Here is a 23,721-nt window from a genome sequence, read left to right on the forward strand (position 1 = left end):
TCCATACCCCTAATCATTTTTGTTGCCCTTTTCTCAAACTTTTTGCCAATTCTTATGTATCTTTTTTGAGATTAGGCAACCACATCTGCACACAGTATTCAAGATGTGGGCATACCATGGATTTATAAAAAGACACTAAGATATTTCTGTCTTACTATGTCTCCCTTTCTTAATGATGCCCAACATTCTTTTTGCTTTTTCAATGCCACTGCACATCAAGTGAATATTTTCAGAGAATTATCCACAATGACTCCAAGACCTCCATCTTGAGTGATAACTGCTAATTTAGACTCCCACCATGCTATATGGATAGTTGGGATTATGTTGTACAATATGCATTACTTTGCATTTGTCAACATTACATTTCATCTGTCATTTTGTTGCCCAAAAACCCAGTTTTGTGAGATCCTTTTGAAGCTCTCAGCAATCTACCTGGGACATATCAATCTTGAGCAGTTTGGTAGTGATTTAATTTAATGTTATAATGATTTAATCTAATGTAAAAAGCACTTTCCCAAAGACTCAGTGCTTGCAACACTGCTTATTTCTACCTCTGTTCTCAGGCCACAAAATAAATCAAATTAAAAAATCTGTTCACCTCATGGGAGCAAGAATTTGGGAAGGCTCATGATCATGCTGTCCAGGGTAACACATTGTCTGTCTTCAAAAGCCAATACTGTATGCTGACAGTATTTGGAAATGATTGTGGCTTGTAAAACCACTCGCATTACTGCTGGAAGAATATTGCTTTCTCTTGGAGTGAGTCAGGAAGCAATAACAGAAACATTGTTGCATTTTATATTACTTTATTTCTACTTAATCGCATTGGCTATGAGATGTACTTAATTTTCTCTTTGTCCTAGAATTAATGTAGATTTTGAGGTCTGGCACAAGTAGTTATCCTGTTCACAAAAGTAAATGGAAATGAAAGACAGTGCCACTCACAAATAGCTTCAGTCAAAATGTGCTGTTTATTTGTGAGTACATTGTACCATTTTCACAACATAGAGAGCAAGGAGATGAACTTAAAATGAAGTAACATTTGAAATTATTTAATGGAACGACACTGATTATTTGGCTCTTTTACACCAGTCTTTGGTATTCCAGAACTATTTTATTTTGAAAATTAATACACTACAGTATATTTGTCTTAAATCTTTTTAAATCAGCAGAGCTCTGATTATTCATATCATCTAAGGATCTAATCCTAAATTACAAGATTAACTGAAATGGGCTAGAGATAAGACACTTACCTTTACTCACAGTGATCAGTAACTTGTTCTGTGAGTAGTATCACTGATTTTTAGAGTGTTGGGAAGGGTGGATGAATGCAGTGGGCCTATAACAAAGTCTGGCCCTTGATGAAGAGCTCAACATTCAAAAACATTGAATTTTGTTTCTGCAATGTGGGTCCAAGTTTGAGTCTTGATGCTGTGCCCACAGATCCAACAGTGCAATGGAAATTTAAACACCTTGAACAGGAAGCTGTGGATTCCCCTGAGAGTAGAGGGGCTAACAGTGGGAGGGGAGGGAGTGTGTGTCAACAGGCCATTCCTACAGGTGCAGATTAGAGAATTAGTTCAAGTGCAATAATTCAGGACTGTTTTGTCCTGGTGGTCAGAGAAACTTAGGACCTGCACATGTGCACAATACTGTCACAATTTCTATTAAATCCCTCTTCCTTTGCAAAGAATAAAGAGTGGGTGCAAACAGAATACAGTATTTTAGTGCCTTTTATACAACAATATTTATACTCAAGAAAATGTTTGGATTGTGAAAGCAGAACATATATTATAACCCACAGAAGAAGCAGTTCCACTTTCAGAACTCCAGCAAAAACAACAATGTTTGAACCATTATAGGCAACCAGCAGCACTCCCTCTGACACCCTCTTCTCCTGGTGCCCTGAAGCCCCTGTTCGGGTAATTGCTCAGTATCAGTCCCTTAGTTTCATGCCAAAACACAATAAAGATCATTTGTGTTAAAGCTGTCATTCAGTCACCACCTTATTCACGTGGCCCAGGGCAACCCCAAACCAACTAAAGGAGTCAATGTGTTTGACTAAGCAAAAACACTTATCTATTCTCACTTATTACATGATGGAAAGGAACGCTCTCTCTGTGATACAATAAAGGCTGCTCAAGTATTGCTTTCCGAAGCACCTTTAGCAATACTCAGTTGGGTTTTGCTACAGATCTGTAGCAGTCAGCTGTCTCATTTCTGCAAGAGTTATTTGTTTTATTTCTTTATTGTTTTTGACCCACCTATTTATGAAGTAATACTTTAGAGTTACTTTCTTTCATCATTAAAGTTCTAAGCATATTTAGTATCTGTGGGTATGTCTACACTTGCCCCCTAGTTCGGACTGGGAGGCAAATGAAACATACCGAAGTTGCTAATGAAGCACGGGATTTAAAGATCCCACGCTTGATTAGCATATTCGCAGCCGGTCGCCATTTTAAAATGCCGGTCGCCCGATTTAACTTGCCGCGTGTAGATGCGGTAGTCCGATCCAAAACCCTTCCCTGGAATTAACTGTTACTCATTGTGAAATGAGGAGTAACAGTTAATTCCAGGGAAGGATTTTGGATGGGACTACCGCGTCTACACGCGGCAAGTTAAATCGGGCAACCGGCATTTTAAAATGGCGACCGTCCATAAATATGCTAATCAAGCGCGGGATATTTAAATCCCGTGCTTCATTAGCAACATCGGTATGCTTCATTTGCCTCCCTAGTCCGAACTAGGGGGCAAGTGTAGACATACTCAGAATGATTTCATATCAGATGTCAGAGTTTTACAATGGGTCTACTGTAAAACTGTATTCTGGCCAGTAAGTTGATGTTCAAAAGCATAAGTTGAACAGAAATCAAAGGAAAATAACAAAAGTGTTGCATATAAACATCACAACCTCTGTAGACTGAACTTTTTTCTTTCTTTTTCAAAGACTGTTTAAACCCTCAACTTTCATCACCAGAAGAAAAATAATTATTTTTACAATATCTTCTCAAGTGCATACAATGATGTTACCAGCTTGCTCAGAAGAATGCTAAGATACCAGCTGGTACCAGTTTAATAAGAGGGAAGTGCTATTAAGGGCACCTCACTGAAAACACAAAATAATAAGCCAAAAGTCATAAAACATTTATTCTCCAATGAATTTACTTTACCTTGAAAGGCACTGGCTCTTCAGTAAGTGGGCTAACAGGAAGTGAAGCAGTACTACTGGCAGGACTCATATCTGTACTCTGTAAAAAAAAAAACACCTCAGTGTTAATGCTTTCAAGTTTGGGACTTTTAAGTTGGACACTGTGTTTTGCAGTTTAGCTACTTGAAACTGCTTCAATTTTTTTATCTAGAGAAGTAAAAGAAAGAACGAACCCATATTTTAAAAAATAAATTCTATTAAGCTAGACTGTATTTTCTTAACTGGGTAAGAGTTTCAATATTTCACTTATGGATAAATTATGTCAAAAAGTGTGCCTGGGGAACGTAACAACCAACACAATTAATAAACTATTAACATATGCACAGAGACATATGTGCATTTAGAGGCGAACATCAGGGGACTGGAACTATTTGGAACAAATGCCCTGGGTGCATACATAACAAATGGTGGACAAACTTGACTGATTTATATTTTCTTGATTGCCAAGTCATCATATTAAAGGATAAGCATCTGAAGAATGTCAGGGAGATTAGTACAAAGCACAGAAGTAGCTAATAATATTGAAATACTGTCTAGCTGTTAAATATATTAATGAAGTTTACAGGTAATGCTAAACTGGGGCCCATTTGCTACAAGGAAAGGGTTGAAAACATATTCACAAGAAGCTAACCTGGAAAAAAAATACCTGTCCAAACAATAAAAAGCATGCTTGCAGAGGAAAAAAAAGTACAGAGCACAGAACACATAGGCGCTCATGGATATATTTTATATTTTTTAAATTTATTTTTTTTTACTTGAAAGTTTTAGAAAGCATAGTAGGCATGTGAAGCCAAAATGACATTTGCTTTCTGTGCAATTCTACTGCATTGCAGAACAATTTGTATTTTATTTATTCAATATGGCCATTATAGGACCAGTTCTGTAGCAGGTGTGAATCTTTGTAGTTCCAGTGATTTAGCTTATACTTTCTAGGCAAACAATATTACACAGACACATGTCGTAATCAAACTAATACAATGTCACTAATAGCAAAAAAACTCTTCGAGCAAAATGAAAAGACTCTGCTTACTCCTCCTCTTGAAATTTAAACAAATACAATCATACCCTGAAAGTCACTGGAAACTGGCTCTTTCAACCCAAACAAATACAAAGTGAGGGCTTTCTAATGAGAGTTTCTTGTTCCAAAACATACAAATGAGGCCTGCAAGTCTCTGTTTTCCAAAATTAATTTAACTGCTGAAGGCACTGTCTTGAATTTAAAATGAAGCCCAAACCACAAAGAGCTTTAAAACAGAAACATACCACCTGAATTTGCAGCTGGAAAAAGAACCAAAAGCCATTGGAGCCTTTATAGAGCAGGTGTACTGTGGGCCATAGGAGAAACATGAGAAAGCAGTCTGATATATGTATTCTGCATGGCAGTTTCTAGGTAGTCTTCACTTACAGTCTCATGTGGGGTCAAAAAACAACACCTAAGGACACCAGAACTGCTTTGTTGGAAACTATGGAAAAGTTGATGCCAATCTCAATTTTACAGCATTAGGAACTTGGCCATATACTAGTTTTAATTAATTAATTAATTTCAATGGTGAAATGCCAGTTCACAGCTGCAGAGAATCAAGTGAGATGGTCCGGAATAAACAGTAGTTTCTTGAGCAATTAAGAGAAATAACATTACTGTGAGAGATCCCAGCAGGTGACTTTCCTGAAGGGAAGAATTTACAACCTACAATGCCAAACACACCTTTCTTAATTTGTGTCTGGCAAATGTATGTATGGCAAATTGTAGTTTGAAGTTCTTCATTCATATCCAGAACTTCTTTGAAAACTCCATAGAGGACTTCACTTTTGACATCTCCTGACTCATTTCTGTTGTCACAGCAACAGCCAACTGGCTTGAAACTAAATAAGCTTATCTGTGAATTACCTAGACAATGCCACACACTTGGGTTCCCTTCCTAGTTCTATCACAAAGTGCTGATGGTATGTGAGCAGGATTTTTTGTGAATTATGATAAACATGGTTTGATGTTAGTATAGGTTGCTTTCACCTAATAATGAATTAGGAAACACAAAGTTATGGATTAAAAAGATGGCAAAATTGAGTACTTTTTTTAGGAAATGCCTAAATGAAGGTTGCTTGTGCAACCATAATTTGGCCGCTCTGTGTGTATGCAGTTAGTTATTTGACCTCATTTTCCCTATCTCTCCTTCCCCAAGAAGACACCTGATTTATTCAGGGTGTGGGCCAGATATGCTTTCATGATAAATTGGAGCTGGGTAGAGAAGGAATCTGCCTGTCAGACCCGTCACTCATTTGCTGAAGAAGTTGGATGTGTGTAGTGAATGAAGGAGGGGATTTGAGGAAGACTTGACACTGAATTCCCACATGATGTTGGAGAAGTCATTTACACTAAACTTCTCACAGATAGTCCTTTTGCATGTAAATCAAAATCTCTGGCATAACATATACAGGTAAAGCAGCTGAATTTTAGGTTGCATAAGCAATATTTGTTCATTTTGGCATTTTCTAACATCAGACTACACGCAGTCCGCGGATTACGTACAAGATAGGGACTGTAGGTTTGTTCTTAAGTTGAATCTGTATGTAAGTCGGAACTGGCGTCCAGATTCAGCCACTGCTGAAACTGACCGCCAGTTCTGACTTACATACAGATTCAACTTAAGAACCCCAAGGTCCCCAAGTCAGCTGCTGCTGAAACTGATCAGCGGCTGATTCCAGGAAGCCTGGGGCAGAGCAACTCTGCCTCGGGCTTCCTGCAGTCAGCGCTGGTCAGTTTCAGCAGCGGCTGACGTGGGGACGCCTGGGGCAGAGCAGCTGGGGTGCTGCTGGGTTGCTCCAGTAGCACCGCTCCTCGGCGCTACTGGACCAACCCAGCAGCACCCCAGCTGCTCTGCCCCAGGCGTCCTGATTCAGCCACTGCTGAAACTGACCAGCAGCAGCTGAATCAGGACCTGGGGCAGAGCAGCTGGGGTGCTGCCGGGTTGGTCCAGTAGTGCCTAGAGCGGTGCTGCAGGACCAACCGGCAGCGCCCCAGCTGCTCTGCCCCAGGGTCCACAACAAAAGCCTGGTCTGCTGGGGGGGGGGTGCACACTAGCTGCGCCCCCCCCCCCCCCAGCAGACCAGGGACACGGGGAGCGAAGCCGCAGCGGCAGCGTGGTGCCGCGCCTCTGAGTCTTTGCTCTGGCAAAGCCTCAGAGGCGCGGGACCCCGCCACGGCTGCGGCTTCGCTCCCGGTGCCCCTGGTCTGCTGGGGACCGTCTCCAGCAGACCAGGGGCACCGGGAGCGAAGCCACAGCCGCGGCGGGTTCCCGCGCTTCTGAGGCTTTGCCAGAGTAAAGCCTCAGAAGCGCGGGAACCTGACGCCGCTGCGGCTTCGCTCCCAGTGTCTCTGGTCAGCTGGGGACGGTCTCCAGCAGACCAGGGGCACCGGGAGCAGCTTTTCTCACCCCGGAGGTCAAGGTGGCGGATCGCTGCCTGCGAGCTCCGGGGCGAGAAAGCCCCGTTTGTAAGTGCAGATCCGACATAAGTCGGATCCACGTAAGTCGGGGACTGCCTGTACTTGACTTGACAACCTCCTAGTCATCTTCATATTGTCTATTGTTTACGATTCAACCAGTTGATGACAAAAAGCTCAAATAATATTAACAAAAATTTTGTTTAAACATTTCTCAGTTAATACAGAGAAAATTATTTGTGTGTTCTATCTATAAATAAAGCACTTATACATCTGCTCATCTTCAATATATTTTGTATCATTATTTTCATCAGTGTCACATAGAACAATATAGTCCAAGTAATTTAATTGTGTTAAGTTTTAAGTGCAATTTCAGTTTTACTACAACTTTCAATTATTAATATTACTACTACTGCTACAGTAAAAGAAAATTAAATTTAGCTTACCAAAGTATTTGTAATGTTTTCCAACCTGACTAGTGTGACCCTCTTTTTGTAAGACAGATCACGCCAGCAGTTTGTCTCCTTGGTGAAAGATTTAGGATGTACCTCAGTAATCCTAGTTAGACCCCTGCCTAGTATTTTGATTTTGTTTCTGAAGTGTCTGTCTGTCTCTCTCTCATGTGATTCTGAAATCTTTTTATTGGCACCAGATTCAGTAATGCAAATAGACCTCCACTGTGAAGCCTACAATATAGAATATACACATGACTATACAGAGAAAGAGAACTGTCTCTTCCCTTGTTCCTGACAGGAGCTTGTTTATCACCGTCTGATGACCAGCTTTAACTCACATACCTTAAGAAAACTGTGACAGAAATGTAGCCGTGTTAATCTGGTGTAGCTGAAACAAAATACAGGACTATGCAGCACTTTAAAGACTAACAAGATGGCTTATTAGGTGATGAGCTTTCGTGGGCCAGACCCACTTCCTCAGATCAAATAGTGGAAGAAAATTGATCTGAGGAAGTGGGTCTGGTCTGTGAAAGCTCATCACCTAATAAACCATCTTGTTAGTCTTTAAAGTGCTACATAGTCCTGTTTTTTGCTTAAGAAAACAGTTTTCAGTACAGATATATAGTTCTTTAAACATTAGCCACACATACATTTTGAAAAAACTGATGGTACCAGTGGGCTATTGGCTCCTGGTAAAGACATCATATGCCACCATGAATTAATCAAACAGAACACCACATAGTTAAGGGTTAATGTGAATAAGCAGGCTTCTGAAGACAAGATCCTGTGTTAGCTGCACGCATGTTGATTTTGCTTATCAGAAGGGGAAGAGGAAAGAAAAGAATCCACAATTTGAGAAAAAGAAAATAAGTGGATGAAAACCTTGAATTTGGGCACTTTGATATAGAAGACTGCTAGGAATGCTTGCTGATAAGAAGTTTGATGCATAGTGTTTACAAGGTGAAGTCAGACTTTCCCTCTAAAAGCTGCTTCCACGTGCTCTGTGGTAGCATGAGCCTGGGCCCCAGACTATAGAACAGGGAACCCCATCTCTTCTGGGCTCTGAATGATCCCCCTGACCACACCCACACATTCTGCATAAGAAGCTGCCTGATTTGAAACCAGCGGGAAAAGACTGGATGTGATCATATAATTAAAGATGGTTTCACAATGCATATGAACAGGAAAGTCAAATTATTATTCACTGACAGGCAACCTTAATTTTGGCATTTCCTAATTTCTGACTCACTTTGCAATCTTAATACTGTGCTTATAACATTGGGATGCTTTTTTTTCTATATACAAATAAAACTTCTATCAAACTATTTAGTTAAGAGTTCTTCCTTTTATCAAAGGATACCTTCCGCATATTGCTTTGGTATATGCTGGCGTGTATCTTAGGATACACACCTCCTGGCAGCATACTGCATAAGGATGGAATCATTTGCAAAGCCTGAATAAACTTCAGTAAGGTCTCAATTGGTTGTATATCATGTAGCAGTGAAACTGAAGAGTATGTTTTGTCTCAAACTATTCTGTAATCAAATCAAAGTGATATTCTTATCAAGTTTGTTACACAATTTTGCTATTTGCAATAGTTGGAATTATTTCTTCATACATTCTGATAGTCAAAATATTTCAGTTTGGAGTAATGCAAAGCCTTGGTATATAGCAAAATAAATTAGAGGTAGAAAAGAGACTTTAAAAGGCACATTTTTTGAGTAACATTAGTTCGAACCAAGGGGTTTGATTCGAACTAACGCATCCCGGAGCACACATCATGGTTTGAATCAGTTGTTGAGCGGAATAATGTGAGGGCAAGATTATGCTAATGAAGCGCGGGGTATTTAAATCCCCACTTCATTAGCAATTTCGGTCATCTACATTTGCATCCCTAGCTTGAACTAGGGAGCAAGTGTACATGTACCCTTAATGAAAACAGATCTACCTCATCTCATAAACTAGGATTGGTCTAGATACAGAATCCTGCCTTTAATCTGATCTTCTGTAGCAAAAGAGCAATGCACCAAACTTGTTATGGCATAATTAACCATACATGCAATATCTTCTGTATAATCCACAAAAAGGAGGCAATTTAATTTCTTAAAACTTTTCCATATGGGTAAACAGTGCTGTGATAGTAGGCAGGCACTGACTTCTCTTGAGATCAGTATCAACATTTATTGATGCAAGAAGTTAATACTGACAAGAGAAAATCTTCAGTGAATATTAAATCTAGAGAACAAATAAATCTTGATAGTAAACAAACAACGTAGAAGACAGTCGGTGTCCTAGATAGCTTTTACAAAAAGACAGTGAAGGGAAGAATGTTGAACTGATTTTGCGGTGATAGTTTAGTTGTATTATAGGTTATATTGTTCAGTACCATTTTAGTCTAGAAAATCTGAGGGTTAACTTCTGACAGAAGTATATCAGATTAACTGTGGCCAATATAAAAAATTTCAGAAGAGAAGATTGCATAATTTCAGTCTAGTTGTAATAAATGCATGAACAAGCTGTTCAGAATATTTTTAGCACAAAGACAGCATTATGATTGTTCTATAAGATTAAAAATAGTCACTACCACTTTCAATCATAAGCTACAATTTGTCATGTAGCCTAGTACTGTACTAGCATTTCTAACAAGATACTAGCCAACACATTAACTTTTCCCAGGATGATCCCTGCTCTGTTGCGCTGATCCAGGAGTGATCTCTCTATTGCAGTGGTTCTCAAACCTTTTGGCCTGTGGTTCACCTAGCTCAATGCAAACCTTTCCGTGGACCATCAGTTGCTAGTGGAAACTCGCCGTCACCTATATAATTACGCCCAAGTCATTTTGTTAGTGCTGCAGCTAGGGAGAATGGTTTAATTTAACTAGTAGGAGAGGAAATATTGAATTTGAATTATTAAAAAAATTAATCACTTATTCATGTGAATCAAACTTCATTTTAAATAAAGTAAAATATTAATTTATGTCCAACACTAAAGAAAACACGGGAAAGGGAGGGTGAGGCAGGAGTGCCAGCATGGGCTCCTCACTGTGGGGAATCGAGGGGGGCTGAGCTTGAGCTGTGGACCTTCTGGAAGGAGGCTGCAGACCACTAGTGGTCCTCAGATCACAGTTTAAGAACCACTACCCTGATGCTTTTGCAGATCTCTCCTCCTCCTAACAGCCAACAAGTCCACCTGACCCACCAACTGTTTGCTCAAGTTCTCCAACAAACAGATTGTTTAGCCTTTTCCCTGTGTTCCTCCTGATTGGGGTAGAGAAGAGAAGTGACCCCAGTCTGTTCCCCTGAATCTGTGGAGCGAGGGCAGATCTCAGGGATGTTCCTCTGTGTGACTCTTTGAAGAAGCAAGAGATTGTTCTTCCAGCTTTTCATCAGGTCAGGTACTGAAACCTCCTGCCTCAGTCCCTACTTGAGGAAGAAGTGGCTCTGATTCTCCACAGAACCTTCAAAGTCTGTTTTAACAGGGAACTGTCTTGGGAGATGTGCTGACAAACGATTAAGAGCAACCTACCCATCAGCTGAGAACACAGTTGAAGGGGAAGAAAAAAGTGCAAAGGTGAGGCTGCCAGGAGTCAGGATTTTCTTTCCCTCTCCAGAGTGAAGTTTATGTTCACTTGTATATACTTCAAAATGTTGTACTGATGAACTGGTAGAGGCAACCCAATAAACACACTAGCAATTACAGACCTGAAAAGCATCCAGCCTGCTTGGGGTGGTATGAAAGAGAAGACAGCTGGCTGCAGATAGAAAAGATTGTTGTTGGGGCTTTGTTGGACACTCAGGACGGGGAGCAGAATTTTAAGTGGACATCAGGAGCACAGAGATATGGAGAAGGGAACAGAATTTATTAGATGAAAAAAGTGAGCACTGCATGGACAATAGGAAATTTCACAGAGATCAGGAGGGTAAGGGCCAGGGCTTTGCTATTTGAGAGTTAGGAGCACAACAATTCCACTTTTTCTCATTTGAGCACAGCCATATCCCAAATTGCCTATACTTAGGACAAGTTGCTCTGGTCAGCATATAATCTAATACTACATAACATTTCTGAAATGCCAGTGTTATCTTCTTTATAGAGCCAACTTCAAATTCATCTTCAAGGTTGACTAACATTTTAATTCTCTCCTTCTCAGATAAACTCAGAATGAGCATTGCATAAAGAGAATAAATCCTCACAGGCAATGTCAGATAAGTTGCTTCATTCTCCTTCACCACCATCTATCTAGTTAATTCTCCCCTAAACTTCCTCTACTAGGCAAAGATGAAAAAATTGGCATCTCCTTTAAATGTGTACATGTTTATTAACACTTTCATACTTGACGCCTATCGTAAATGAGGGTTCGAGTTACGATGCCCCCAACTTGCAACGCTTCCCCAGGAACCAATTTTATTGCAAGTCAGGGGACGCCTGTAAGCCGATTTGATTCTGTACTATGCTTTCTCTTTGCCGATTTGATTCTGTACTATGCTTTCTCTTCAAAGACTATAAATAGCATAGTGGCTTACAGTTATATGTTACTACACAGTTCTTTATAAGCAAGCTCATTTATTCTTAAGGGGAAAGCATGACAAAAAATATGTCTTTTAAAAAATGTACATGGCATATTAAAAATATACAAAAGTCACCCATCAGTCTCTTAATACGACAAGTCCTTCCAATCCTTTCCCAGGAAGGAAACCTCCCCCAATCCTGGACAACAGGATTTGCCTTGATTTCCACACACTGCTTCTAATTCCTGGAGGAGATGTGGTAACCCTCCTCTACGCAGCAGAACGCAGTCATGCATAAATCATTTGTTTGAAACATTGGACCGTAAAGGTACTTCAACTTCATATAAAAACTTTCCCAAGGATATGCAGGAAATTGCCTGTGTCACTCACAACCATATCTGAGCTAAAGCCAAAGGATTCATTGATTTCATAATCCCCATCTAATTTCATTTGTTTCTAATTATTAAGTATATCTTAAAGAATCATCAATTATTATAAAGTGAGATTACTCAAGTGTTTGAGTTCACTGTCAAAAGCATGGATTAGCAAACACCTTCTCATGACAATATAGTCATTGATGTCCCATGCTAAAAGCACTGCCTGTTGACATAGTATTTCCACATAAATCAAAGCGTAGAGAGTGAGAGCAGCACTGTATCTGCCAACACCACAGTATTCAATCTCCAAACCTTGCATGAACACCCATTCGGTGTCCTGCCACTTCATATAAAGTCCTAAGGACATGGAAAAAATTAGCTAATGGAACTGAAAGACAACCCAGTCACACACCACATCAACAACATGGGAAATCATGGTCTCAATACAAGATCTCAGCTGGACCTGAAAAAGGATTGGACACTTATATAAATAAGTGTACAATCCTTATACCCCGAAGAATAAGGATTATACACTTATATAAATATATCCACAATTATACTGGATAGGACAAAAATATGCAAAGGATGTAAGTCCTTATTCTTCAGGGTATAAGGCAATACCTAACTTGATAGCGTTAAGAAGAAACTTCTTCTACCGGCAGATTGTTCTATAAATGCATCCACCTTTGAAGCTGGCCACTGTTGGAGACAGGTTACAAGGGCTTTATCTAGGAAGCCAATAAATATGTTCCTGTCCTAACAATCAAGTCTTCAAGCATTCTATTTCTTCCTTCCCTGATGCTTTGAGAAACATTTATAACTACCTGTCATGGATCCACCAGCTAGGTGCTGTGCCTCCAGATTGAGAACATCACAGCAGGACCTGCCACACAGGGGCCCCGAGGTACCCAGGGGACCACGCTTCCCGCCACTCTCCACCCTCATCCCACGGACAAGCAGGCAAGGGAAGCGTCCGGCCACAGTGAGATGCCATGGGTGGGCGAGGGGCCTGGAGCAGCCTGGTCTTCTGTGCCTGGCACATCTGTGCCTGGTAGTGCTGTCCAGGAGAGCAGGTGGTTCCTCAAGTGTGCAGGCATGGCTGTGTGCTATGTGCGGTACTCCTCAGAGTGCTTGGGGTTGTGCCTGCGTCCTTGTGCTCAGCATGCTTCCAGCGGTGTCTGGTGGTGGGAGGGAGCCCCCCAGGGGTCAGACGTGTATGGGGTCTCTACACAGCCTGTGAGCACAAGCCTGTGAGTGTTCTTGGGCTAGCTCCTGGGGCCACGTTGTGCATACTGCAGCTGCACATGCTTGCACATGCACAGAGTGCAGCACACTGCCCAGGCTGAGTGACGATCACTCCCCAACCCTTCTACACCCCCTGCCCTATGTGTGTGTGTGCGTGTAAAACTGACAGCACTCACCTGATGATCCCTCCCCGGCATCAGAGGATGCGTGAGAGAATGCTTGTAGCATTTGTAATAACAACAATACTAACACTAAATTTTAGTTACATCAGTGGTGGGCAGTATCCAATCGGCGGAGGAGACACAGTTCACCAGAGTTAGCCTTTGCAGGCCACCAATACTTTATTTACATGAACCACCACTGGTACAGCTGCTTGAACCTTCTATTCACCATGGAGCACCATCTCTAGCCAATGGGCACTGCTTGAATTGGGACACGGCTCCCTTCAGCTCACATGGGCTAGGAATGGTGATCCACAGCCAACAGGAGCTCACAGGGTTATAAGTCCTGGCAGAAGCCACATCCAACTTATTGCCCACCTGAGTTTAATGCAACTTATGTGCATTAAATTTAAGTCTAAAAGAAAAAAAATGCAACTCAGTGTGAAGAAGAAAGTCTATGTTGGCATTAACAAGGAAAGTGAAGTCAGGTGTCATTTCTGATGTTGCAATGTGGAGCACTACTGCAAGGTGGTAATCAGTGATAGAAGATCTGTTCTTTGATTTATTGAATTTCATCACAGCAAATGTTTGCTCGCAGATGTAAGTTGATCCGAAAAATAGAAGCAACTTTTGGGCATGAGACTTGATCTTCGGAAAGCTGTGTTCATTGAGAGATGCATAGAATTCCAGAAGTGGTGTTGATTTGAATTGCTCTGCAAGGAAGGCATCACTCTGCAAGTCAATAAGCTCAATTTGGAGCATTGTCCACCAAAGGAGAGGAGAACAAAGCCATATCCCCCGCTTCTAACCCCATTGCCTGGCAGCTGACCTGCAGGCACAAGCTCTTTGAATAGAAGCAGTTGAAAGGGCTCACGCCTCCAGGCAGCTCCCAGGCAACCAGCCAGAGAGGCAGAGATGTGAGCTTTTTTCAATTACTTCTGCTTAAAAGGCTTGCGCCTGCTGGGTGACTGCCAGGCAAGGCAGCCACCCATCACGTGAGCACTTTAAATAGAAGCAGTTGAAAGGGCTCGCATCGCTGGCTTCCTAACAACTCATTAGAGGCTGGGGGAGCTGTGAGCCCCGTTAAGTGCTTTTATTTCCTGTGCCTGTCAGGCAACATGTTGCCTAGCAGCCAGGGAACACAAGAGCCCTTTAACTAGAAACAGCTGAAAGGTGTCGCAGCTCCCCAGCCCCTAGTGCATTGCCAGAGACCTGGGATCACTTTGAGCTATTTCTATCTAAAGGGCTCTCTTGTTCCCTTGGGCTGTTAGGCAATATTAAGGGCTGGGGAAGGCAGCAACCCTTTAAATAGAAACAGCTGAAAGGGCTGGTGTTTCTGGCTTCCTAGCAATGCGCTAGAGGCCCCGGGAGCTGCAAGCCCTCTCAGCTCTTTCTATTTAAAGGGCTATTGCCTTCCCCACAGTTGCTAGAGACACGAACCCTTTAAATACCGTAAAATCGCAAGTATAATGCGCACCTATGTAGAATGCGCACCTACCTTTTCAACGTCAGAACCCTGGAAAAAAGTGAACTCCTATATATAATGCGCACTCCCGTTATACTCACGATTTTACGGTATATATAGAAAGGAAGAGGCCATTCCCACCTGCACGTTTGCCTGGGAAACGCACGTGCAGCACCCGGGAGCCGGCAGCAGATTTTGAAACCTGCTCCCCGCCCCGCCGCCCAGCTGCCTGCGCTGAGATCGTGCCTGCCATGGGGCCCTTTACCCCTCCCCGCCCAGCTGTCCGTGCTGAGGCCGGGCAGGCAGTGAGCCAGGGTGCTTCTCGCCTTGACCAGGAGCCTGGCTGAACTCGCGCCTGCCGCGGGGACCCCCTGCCCAGCTGAGCTCACGGCTGCCGTGGGGAATCCCTGCCCAACTGAGCTCGTGCCTGCCGCAGGGGCCCCCTACCCAGCTGCCTGAACGCCATGCCGAGACCGGGCAGGCAACGAACCAGGGCGCTGCAGTTTGGCAGTGCCGCCGGCTGCTCGCCTTGTCCGGGAGCCTGGCGGGGCGCCGCGCTGCAGCTGGAAAGTTTCTGTGCAGAGGGGAGGGTGCGTTAAAAACTTTAATAGAAAATTTCCTATGTATAATGCGCACCCCAGCTCTGACCCTAAAAAAACAGGGGGAAAAGTGAACATTATACTTGAGATTTTACAGTAGAAGCAATTTGAAGGGCTCACTCCTGTCCTGCTCCGAGGCAAGGAGCTAGAGGGAAGGGTCTGAAACTGCCTCACAGGCCAGATCAAAGCCCTAGGCCACCCGGATGCAGCCCGCTGAAAGGCTTTTGCCCATCCCTGCAATAAGCATATGTTTATCATGTAGTTGACTAGTCACTTACATCCTTACCTTTGTAGGCAAGTTTTTCCTAATGTTCCATTGCTTTTACTATCAGGGTGGTTAAACCTTGATAGTAGAAGCAATGGAACATTAGGAAAAACTTCCTAATTATGTAATTGCAACTTTATACAGGCACTTAGTCACTCAGGCAACCACTAATACAACTTAATTTTGCCCATCTAAACTGGGCTAAAACATACTACATCTCTATTGCTCAGTGATAAATACATCCCATATAAATCTCACTTTCAAATCTGAAACACATTAAACCCTGAACTTCATTAGTAACATTGCTCCTTACATTGTCCAGTTTTTGGTGGGGGGGGGGGGTGTGTGTGTGTGTGTGTGTGTGTGTGTGTGTGTGTGTGTGTGTGTGTGTGTGTGTGTGTGTGTGTGTGTGTGTGTGTGTGTGTGTGTGTGTGGTATTTTTGGTCTTTCTGCTTCTCTGTAGCTGTCAAGAGCAATACTGCTACACTTAAACACTAGAAACAAGTCTTTATTTGAGATTTACATTTTGCCAGTTCTCAGAAAAGATTCTATATTCCTGGATTTTGGTGTGTGTCACTGAGGCTTTAACAAGCCATTAAACTTCTTAAGTGTTGTGACTGCAATTATCTCACTACTTCATCAGCTCTCAAAAGAGCTTTTACATAGAACCACTTCTAACAGGTCATTTTAACTTCTTAGATACAGAGAATCCATTTTCAGGACTCTTTTGTATTCCCTAATAAGTTCAGTGAAAGAAAGCATTTTGACTATTTGTATGCATTACCTACCAAGCACAAGGAGCAAAATAATTCCTTAATGTAAGAAAAAGTTGAAACGTGGGTTACCATCTGGCTGGTATTTGACCAGCCTGGCAGGCTTTTTTTAATGCATTTACCAATTTCCAGACAAATGGTTTCATCTGGCAGGCTTTTTTTTATGTGGGTCCAAAGTTTTGCATTATCATAGTATACTGGGGTATCTAACATTAAAAATTTCCATGTCCAGCTAAAGAGATTGCAATGTTCTTGACTCTACAGTTAAGTGATGAGCTCAAATCTGTTCAAAATACAGCAGCGATCTGCCTACCAACAGACAAGTGCACTATCAATGTGTGAGAGTGGGTTTAAGTCACACAAGATTGAGGAGACATGCAGTTATCAATCTTATCTATATGAGTTCTCTCTCAAGGCATTAAGTGATTGTTACAGGAGTTGCCCTGTGGTTGGGGATTGGTGTTACAATGTGATTGCTTTCTGGTGGGATATGTGCTGGTGTTTCAAAGTGGTTGACCTTAAATACCATCCTACATATGTTCTCACTGGTTGCACCATTTTCTCCTATAATATATTTTATAAACGCAAGATAAAGATTCAACCAATACACTACACATGGTTCCTTAGCAGAAAAATATTCTAAATCTTTCCAAAGATTCACCATTCCTGTATCAGATTCCTTCCATTAGAGTCTTCTTATAAAAGTTGAAACCAGAATGTTCCATATGTTAAAGTAGAACGATGGGTATAGCAGAGATCACTGTAGTCAGGAATGCAAGTGATGTTTCTAGTATTTTTTTTAAAGTGTTCTAGGTTTAGACACCACCTTATGATAATTGTTGTAGTAAAGATTAAGCCACTTTTGCATGGGAGGATGATGAGGAAAAACAAAAGAGTCACAATGCAGTACCTTAATTTTGACACTTTGTGCATTGCTTCACTATATGGTAGCAAACTACACAATCATATTCAACTCTCAAATTCAGTATAGAATCATAACACAATGCTCTACAATCTTAGTTACATGTATATTGCACCTTGCCATTCTGTCTATGCCACACAGACTTACTGGTAGTCATTTATATCATAAGTACTCAGTAAACCAAAAAAAACAGTCCATGTATTTAACAACCTTAATATATGTCCTACATTTATTAAAGATTTTTTTACTGGTTGAAATGTCATTGTGGGATAACTAGCTAAGCCATTAAAATACATGCCTTATATATAAGAAACTATGATATAAAATAAGTAAAAGTATACTGGATTATTGATTGGAAAAAATTTAAATATTGAAATTCAAACAAAAAGTGATTAGAATCATAGAACTGGAAGAGACCTCAGAAGGTCATCAAGTCCAGCCCCCTGCTCTAGGCAGGACCAATTCCAACTAAATCAACCCGGCCAGGGCTTTGTCAAGCCGGGACTTAAACACCTCTAGGGATGGAGACTCCACTACTTCCCTAGGTAACCCATTCCAGTGCTTCACCACCCTCCTAGTGAAATAGTTTTTCCTAATATCCAACCTGGACCTCTCCCACCACAACTTGAGACCATTGCTCCTTGTTCTGCCACCTGTCACTACTGAGAACAGCCTCTCTCCATCCTCTTTGGAACCTCCCTTCAGGAAGTTGAAGGCTGCTATCAAATCCCCCCTCATTCTTCGCTTCTGCAGACTAAACAGACCCAAGTCCCTCAGCCTCTCCTCATAAGTCATATGCTCCAGCCCCCTAATCATTTTGGTTGCCCTCCGCTGGACCCTCTCCAATGCTTCCACATCCTTTTTGTAGTGGGGGGCCCAGAACTGAACACAATACTCCAGATGCGGCCTCACCAAAGCTGAATAAAGAGGAATGATGACATCTCTGGATCTGCTGGCAATGCTCCTCTTAATGCAACCTAATATGCCATTAGCCTTCTTGGCTACAAGGGCACACTGTTGACTCATATCTAGCTTCTCATCCACTGTAACCCCCAGGTCCTTTTCTGCAGAACTACTACTTAACCGGTTGGTCCCCAGCTTGTAACTATGCTTGGGATTCTTCCATCCCAAGTGCAGGACTCTACACTTGTCCTTGTTGAACCTCATCAGATTTCTTGTGGCCCAATCCACCAATTTGTCTAAGTCATTCTGTACCCGATCTCTGCCCTTAAGCGTATCTACCTCTCCCCCAACTTAGTGTCATCCGCAAACTTGCTGAGGGTGCAATCCATCCCCTCATCCAGATCATTAATAAAGATATTGAACAAAACCGGTCCTAGAACCGAACCTTGGGGCACTCCGCTTGAAACCGACCGCCATCCTGACATCGAGCCATTGATCACTACCTGCTGGGCCCGGCCTTCTAGCCATCTTTATATCCATCTTACCGTCCATTTATCCAATCCACAATCCCTTAACTTGCTGGCAAGAATATTGTGGAAGACTGTATCAAAAGCCTTGCTAAAGTCAAGCTATATCACATCCACTGACTTCCCCATGTCCACCGAGCCAGTTACCTCATCATAGAAGCTAATCAGATTGGTCAGGCACGACTTACCCTTTGTGAATCCATGCTGACTATTCCTAATCACTTTCCTCTCATCCAAGTGCCTCAATATGGATTCCTTAAGGATCCCTTCCATGATTTTTCCAGGAACTGAGGTAAGACTGACCGGCATATAGTTCCCTGGATCATCCTTCTTCCCTTTTTTGAAGATGGGCACTACATTTGCCTTTTTCCAGTCATCCGGGATTTCTCCCGATCTCCACGACTTTTCAAAGATAATAGCCAAAGGCTCCACAATGACATTGGCCAACTCCCTCAGTACCCTCGGATGCATTAAGTCCAGACCCATGGATTTATGTACGTTTAGCTTTTCTAAATAGTTCCTAACCTGTTCTTTACCCACCACGGGCTGTCCATCTTCATCCCATCTTGCGTCACTTGGCGCAGAAGTCCAGGAGCCGACCTTGTCCGTGAATACAGAGGCAAAGAAAGCATTGAGTACTTCAGCTTTCCCCACATCATTAGGAAAAAACTGAAGCATAATGTATCCCCCTCTTTATTTTCCACCAACTCTAATTAGGATTATGAAAGCAGTACAAGTCCAAAAAAGTATTACCAGATATTACATGTCTAAGATTTGTTTGAGATATTACATGACTCTGAAGCAGGCTGTCCCAGACCTTCCCAAGTCTGGGGGAGGGGATCATGTGGCCACAGGTTCCTCCACATCAGTTGCCTCTGGCTGCAGAGGATTCCCACCCTCACCTGTGACTACAGCTGGACAGCCTGCAAGGACTGGGGGACTGCAGGGAATCTCTCCCTCCCCTCCCCCACCCGGCAATGTAATGTCTTCTGGTTAGCTGTGGAAAAGAAGCTCCATGACCCACTGGGCATTGGTGGAACTAGTTCTGTGCCGCAGACACAGCTCCTGACATAGTTAGGAAGTGAGTAATAGGCAGTTTTCTGCTGATTCCTCTTCAGGATCAGAGGCGGGAAACTTAGCCGCAGTTCAAAGCTAGGGTTGCCAGGTGTCCGGTTTTGAACCGGACAGTCCAGTATTTGAGTTTTTTGTTTGGGAAACAAATTGAAAAAATATAAATGAGAAAATATAAATGTCTGGTATTTTCTAATAAGATGTAATGTAGATTGTGATGTAATGTCAAGTGTGTCCAGTATTTTTGCTGAAATCATCTGGCAACTCCATCAAAGCAGAAAGCCCAACCCTTGCCTAGCTCAACACTTCCCTGCCCTGTGCGCCTTTCAAGGTAAAGGTAACAACCACCATGGAAAAGGCATCCAGCAACTCAGCCTGGAGCTATGGCAGCATCCCAGCCTGTGGTAAAGGTTGAGTGACACGTTGGAGTTCAGCCAGCACATTGTTAAAGCACCTTCTGCTACTTGCAACCAAGGTGGGGAGAGAGGGGGAGATGTGGAACTGAGACTGATCCACTGTCAGTGCTTCCAGGAGAGACTGGAGACTGCTGCTCTAGAAACAGCTTTCAGAGGCAGAGAGACGAAGAATTGAAGAAGTGACTACACAGGTCATAGGCTCCTAATTAATGAGACACAAGTTAATGTTACCTTAGCTGCTTCATTTTAATCCAATAGAAACATTTAGCCATATCACAAAACCACAACACCAGTGCACAAGCTGGCCTCCTGAGTAATCTGTTCTTGGATCCACACTGTCCACAGAGTGGTGGTACACAATGCTCGGCCACAGGGCTGTATCCAGAAGCCCAGCCCATGCAACACCTTGACTTTCATGAGTAATAAGTTCATATACATATTGAATTAAATCATTTTTTCATGCTTCTTGAATTAAATGCACGAAGCTGTAAGTAAAAAATAAAAAATCAGCATGGCCCCTTTAAGAAGAGGCTTTTTTGCTGGTGGCCATTTTGTTTTTCTATTCCAGCCACAAGAAAAGCCCCTGCAGAAACAGAAACCAGGTAAGTGTGGGGAGACCTGGAGGAAGGCAGGAGGTTGGGCCTGGATGATGAGTGTGTCATAGGGTTGCCAGGTGTCCGGCATTTTCGCCTCCTGGCAGGGAAAAAAACCAGAAAATACTGAACATTTTAGGTGTCCAGTATTTTCTGAAAATTTTTTACTGGACAGGAGGCGAAAATACCGGACTGTCCGGATCAATACCAGACACCTGGCAACCCTAAATGTGTGCAAAGAACTCACACTGAAAAGGTGATAACAGGATAGCAGCAGCACCTCGCACAGCAAGACAAATAATGTACTATAATACAGAAAGTCAATTGAAAGACCAAACCAAACAAGTGAAACTCTTATATCTACATATATAATTTGCATTCAAACAAGAATATTAAATATTTCAAAATCAGGCATTCGAAAGTTAGGAAATACCAGAATGAAGGCAACCTTAATTGGGCCCCACTGATATGCAATCTTTAATTACATCAGCACATCCAGTTTTTCCACAACTATATTTAATTTAGTGCAAAGAATGGATAGTACTCACTGAATGAGCAGCTAATCAATATTTTATCCTCATTGATCAGTGTGTGGCACCATTCATTATTAACCATTCAAACCTTGCTCTGAGGACGTACATTAATTTCCTCGAGAGATTTTCTTTGCCATGCATATTATCTGACTGCTTCACAAATATTAGTGAATGTATTTTCTCAATGCCTTCATGAAGTAAACTGGTATTAATGTTCCCATTTAATGATGGGCAACTGAAGCAGACACTAACATCAAAAGTGCAAACTAATTTTGGATGCCTGCGCTGATGCTCATCACCTGATTTTTCAGAAATATTAACACTCTCTAATATTGCAGTACATGCACATGTTATTACACTGGTGTCAAGTCATATAAAAGCCAAAAATGTGAGTGATGTTTAGGTTTACTGGGTATACCGATTGTGTTGCATGCTAGGTAGGGGCTGTGCTGCAAGATTTGTGCAAGTGGGAAATGAGGGTTTTGTACTGTGAGAGGTTGTGTGCTAGTTTTGGTGTTGTATGTGTGTTGTGCTGGGAGATTTTAAGAGTCCAGGAATGTCACTGTAAAGATTACATAGACAATGCTGACTTCTACTTTTGCCCTTCCGGAGATATCTCCAAAAGTTATAGGGCTAGATTCTGTAAATAGATCCAATGCCTTTTTGTCACACAAGGTTTGGGTAGAGTCAAGGGACTAAAAGCTGCCCACATATGGGTAGGAAGGTCACTGATCTGGATTTTGGTGTAAGGGGAACCTTAAGTTGTGTAGAAAGCAGGGAGCAGGTATGGAAGAATTCCACCCAGCTACACCTTTCCTCCATTGGTGCAGAGTTCATTAAAGACCCTGTGTTAATAACAGAATTTAAAGCTGCCTAGAATCAACTTTAACTCTTGCTGGGGCCAGACTGGCCCTGAGAATCAGAGATCAGACACAGGAGACAAATCAAGTTTATAAAAGCTTTCCCAAGTTTACTTTTTCTTTTGTGAAGACACGGACTAGTTAAAGGAGGTCATACAAAAGAAAATGCAAATCAACTTAATACATTTTAGTGCAGCATCATTTCCTCTTTCTATTTTAAGCACAACATGTGGCTATTGGGTTGCATTGAATAGAAGCACACTGGACTAAAAAGAATAAGCTACAAGGTCCATCCCAGCTGCTTAAATGATGTAAATATGGTAACTACAATGAAGCAATCTTCTAACAATTGTTCAACTCAGAATCTTTTGATGTGAGTTTCTCTCAGGTTAACCATAAAACACAGGTGCACACAACTATAGATATTATTCACCTTTTCTATTGATGCATTTTACTTTCAATTAAACTGAAGTGAAAACAAATAGCAGGAAACTAATCAGAATAATTTACATTGCCAATAAATAATAACTGATAGCTCAATATCTAATTTATCATTTGGGAAAGTAACTGATGTGTTTTTAATAAGTATAATCAGTTATTCTAAGACCCTACAGATCACAATAGCAGCTGTTATGCGTAAAAGCCAATAATGATAACCAGAAATAAATGTTAAAAGGCAATGTTGTTACCTTCTGATGCACAAACTCATGTACTTTCATCCCAAATTATGGCACTGGAATAAGCAATTATACCATTTACCTAACACTTTTGAAGCACTCAAGCATTGCTGCGGAAAACCCTTATGCTAGAAACAGCATTTTGTAATTTCAAACTGCCTGAAGCAACAGTATTCAGGGGTCTTCCCAGATTTTTATGTCCTAATCCTAGAGTTATTAAATATATTTGGTTCTTTGGTTTCAACAGGAAGCTTGCATGCACACCCAAAGACAGAATTTGGTACTTGGTCTTTGCTCTCCCCTACATACAAAGAATCAAGTTAACAATGGCCTTTTCTCTAAAGTTGCATTTGCATCAAAGAGATAATACCTGGGGATCCAGACTGTGGACTATGGCAAGTACAAATGCCTGTGCATAAGAATCATATTTGATTAACAATAAGTACATTACTTTTAATCGGTGCCATGTTACAGTTCAGTTAATATAGCACCAAATGGGAGGGCCAAAACAAATGTGATACCTCAAATACTTGCTAACTATTCATTTGGATAGGCAAGGTTTTTCAGGATATACCCAAGCCACAACATAATTCCTATATATGTCACCTTCCAAGAGTTACACACAACATTGCCACTTCTAGTCATGTTCTGAAATTTTTAGTGATTCTCTTAAAGACCCAGTTCCTAAAGAGGGGTGGTTGTGAGCATTTCAGCTTTCATTTTTAAC

At 41.8% G+C, this 23,721-nt stretch overlaps 1 protein-coding gene across 4 annotated transcripts in view; it reads right to left on the minus strand.

The window, feature by feature from the left end:
* The window catches only part of CCSER1 (coiled-coil serine rich protein 1), a 1,136,372-nt gene that overhangs the window by 549,793 nt on the left and 562,858 nt on the right, over nt 1-23,721 (minus strand). For all 4 annotated transcript variants that reach the window (XM_075929595.2, XM_075929596.2, XM_075929599.2 and 1 more), the window contains exon 7: nt 3,171-3,248. In XM_075929595.2, the coding sequence (XP_075785710.2) occupies nt 3,171-3,248 (78 nt within the window). The remainder of the gene's footprint in view (nt 1-3,170; nt 3,249-23,721) is intronic.

This window comes from Pelodiscus sinensis, chromosome 4 (assembly GCF_052426305.1).
Source record: "Pelodiscus sinensis isolate ZL-2025 chromosome 4, ASM5242630v1, whole genome shotgun sequence".
Lineage (NCBI taxonomy): Eukaryota > Metazoa > Chordata > Testudines > Trionychidae > Pelodiscus > Pelodiscus sinensis.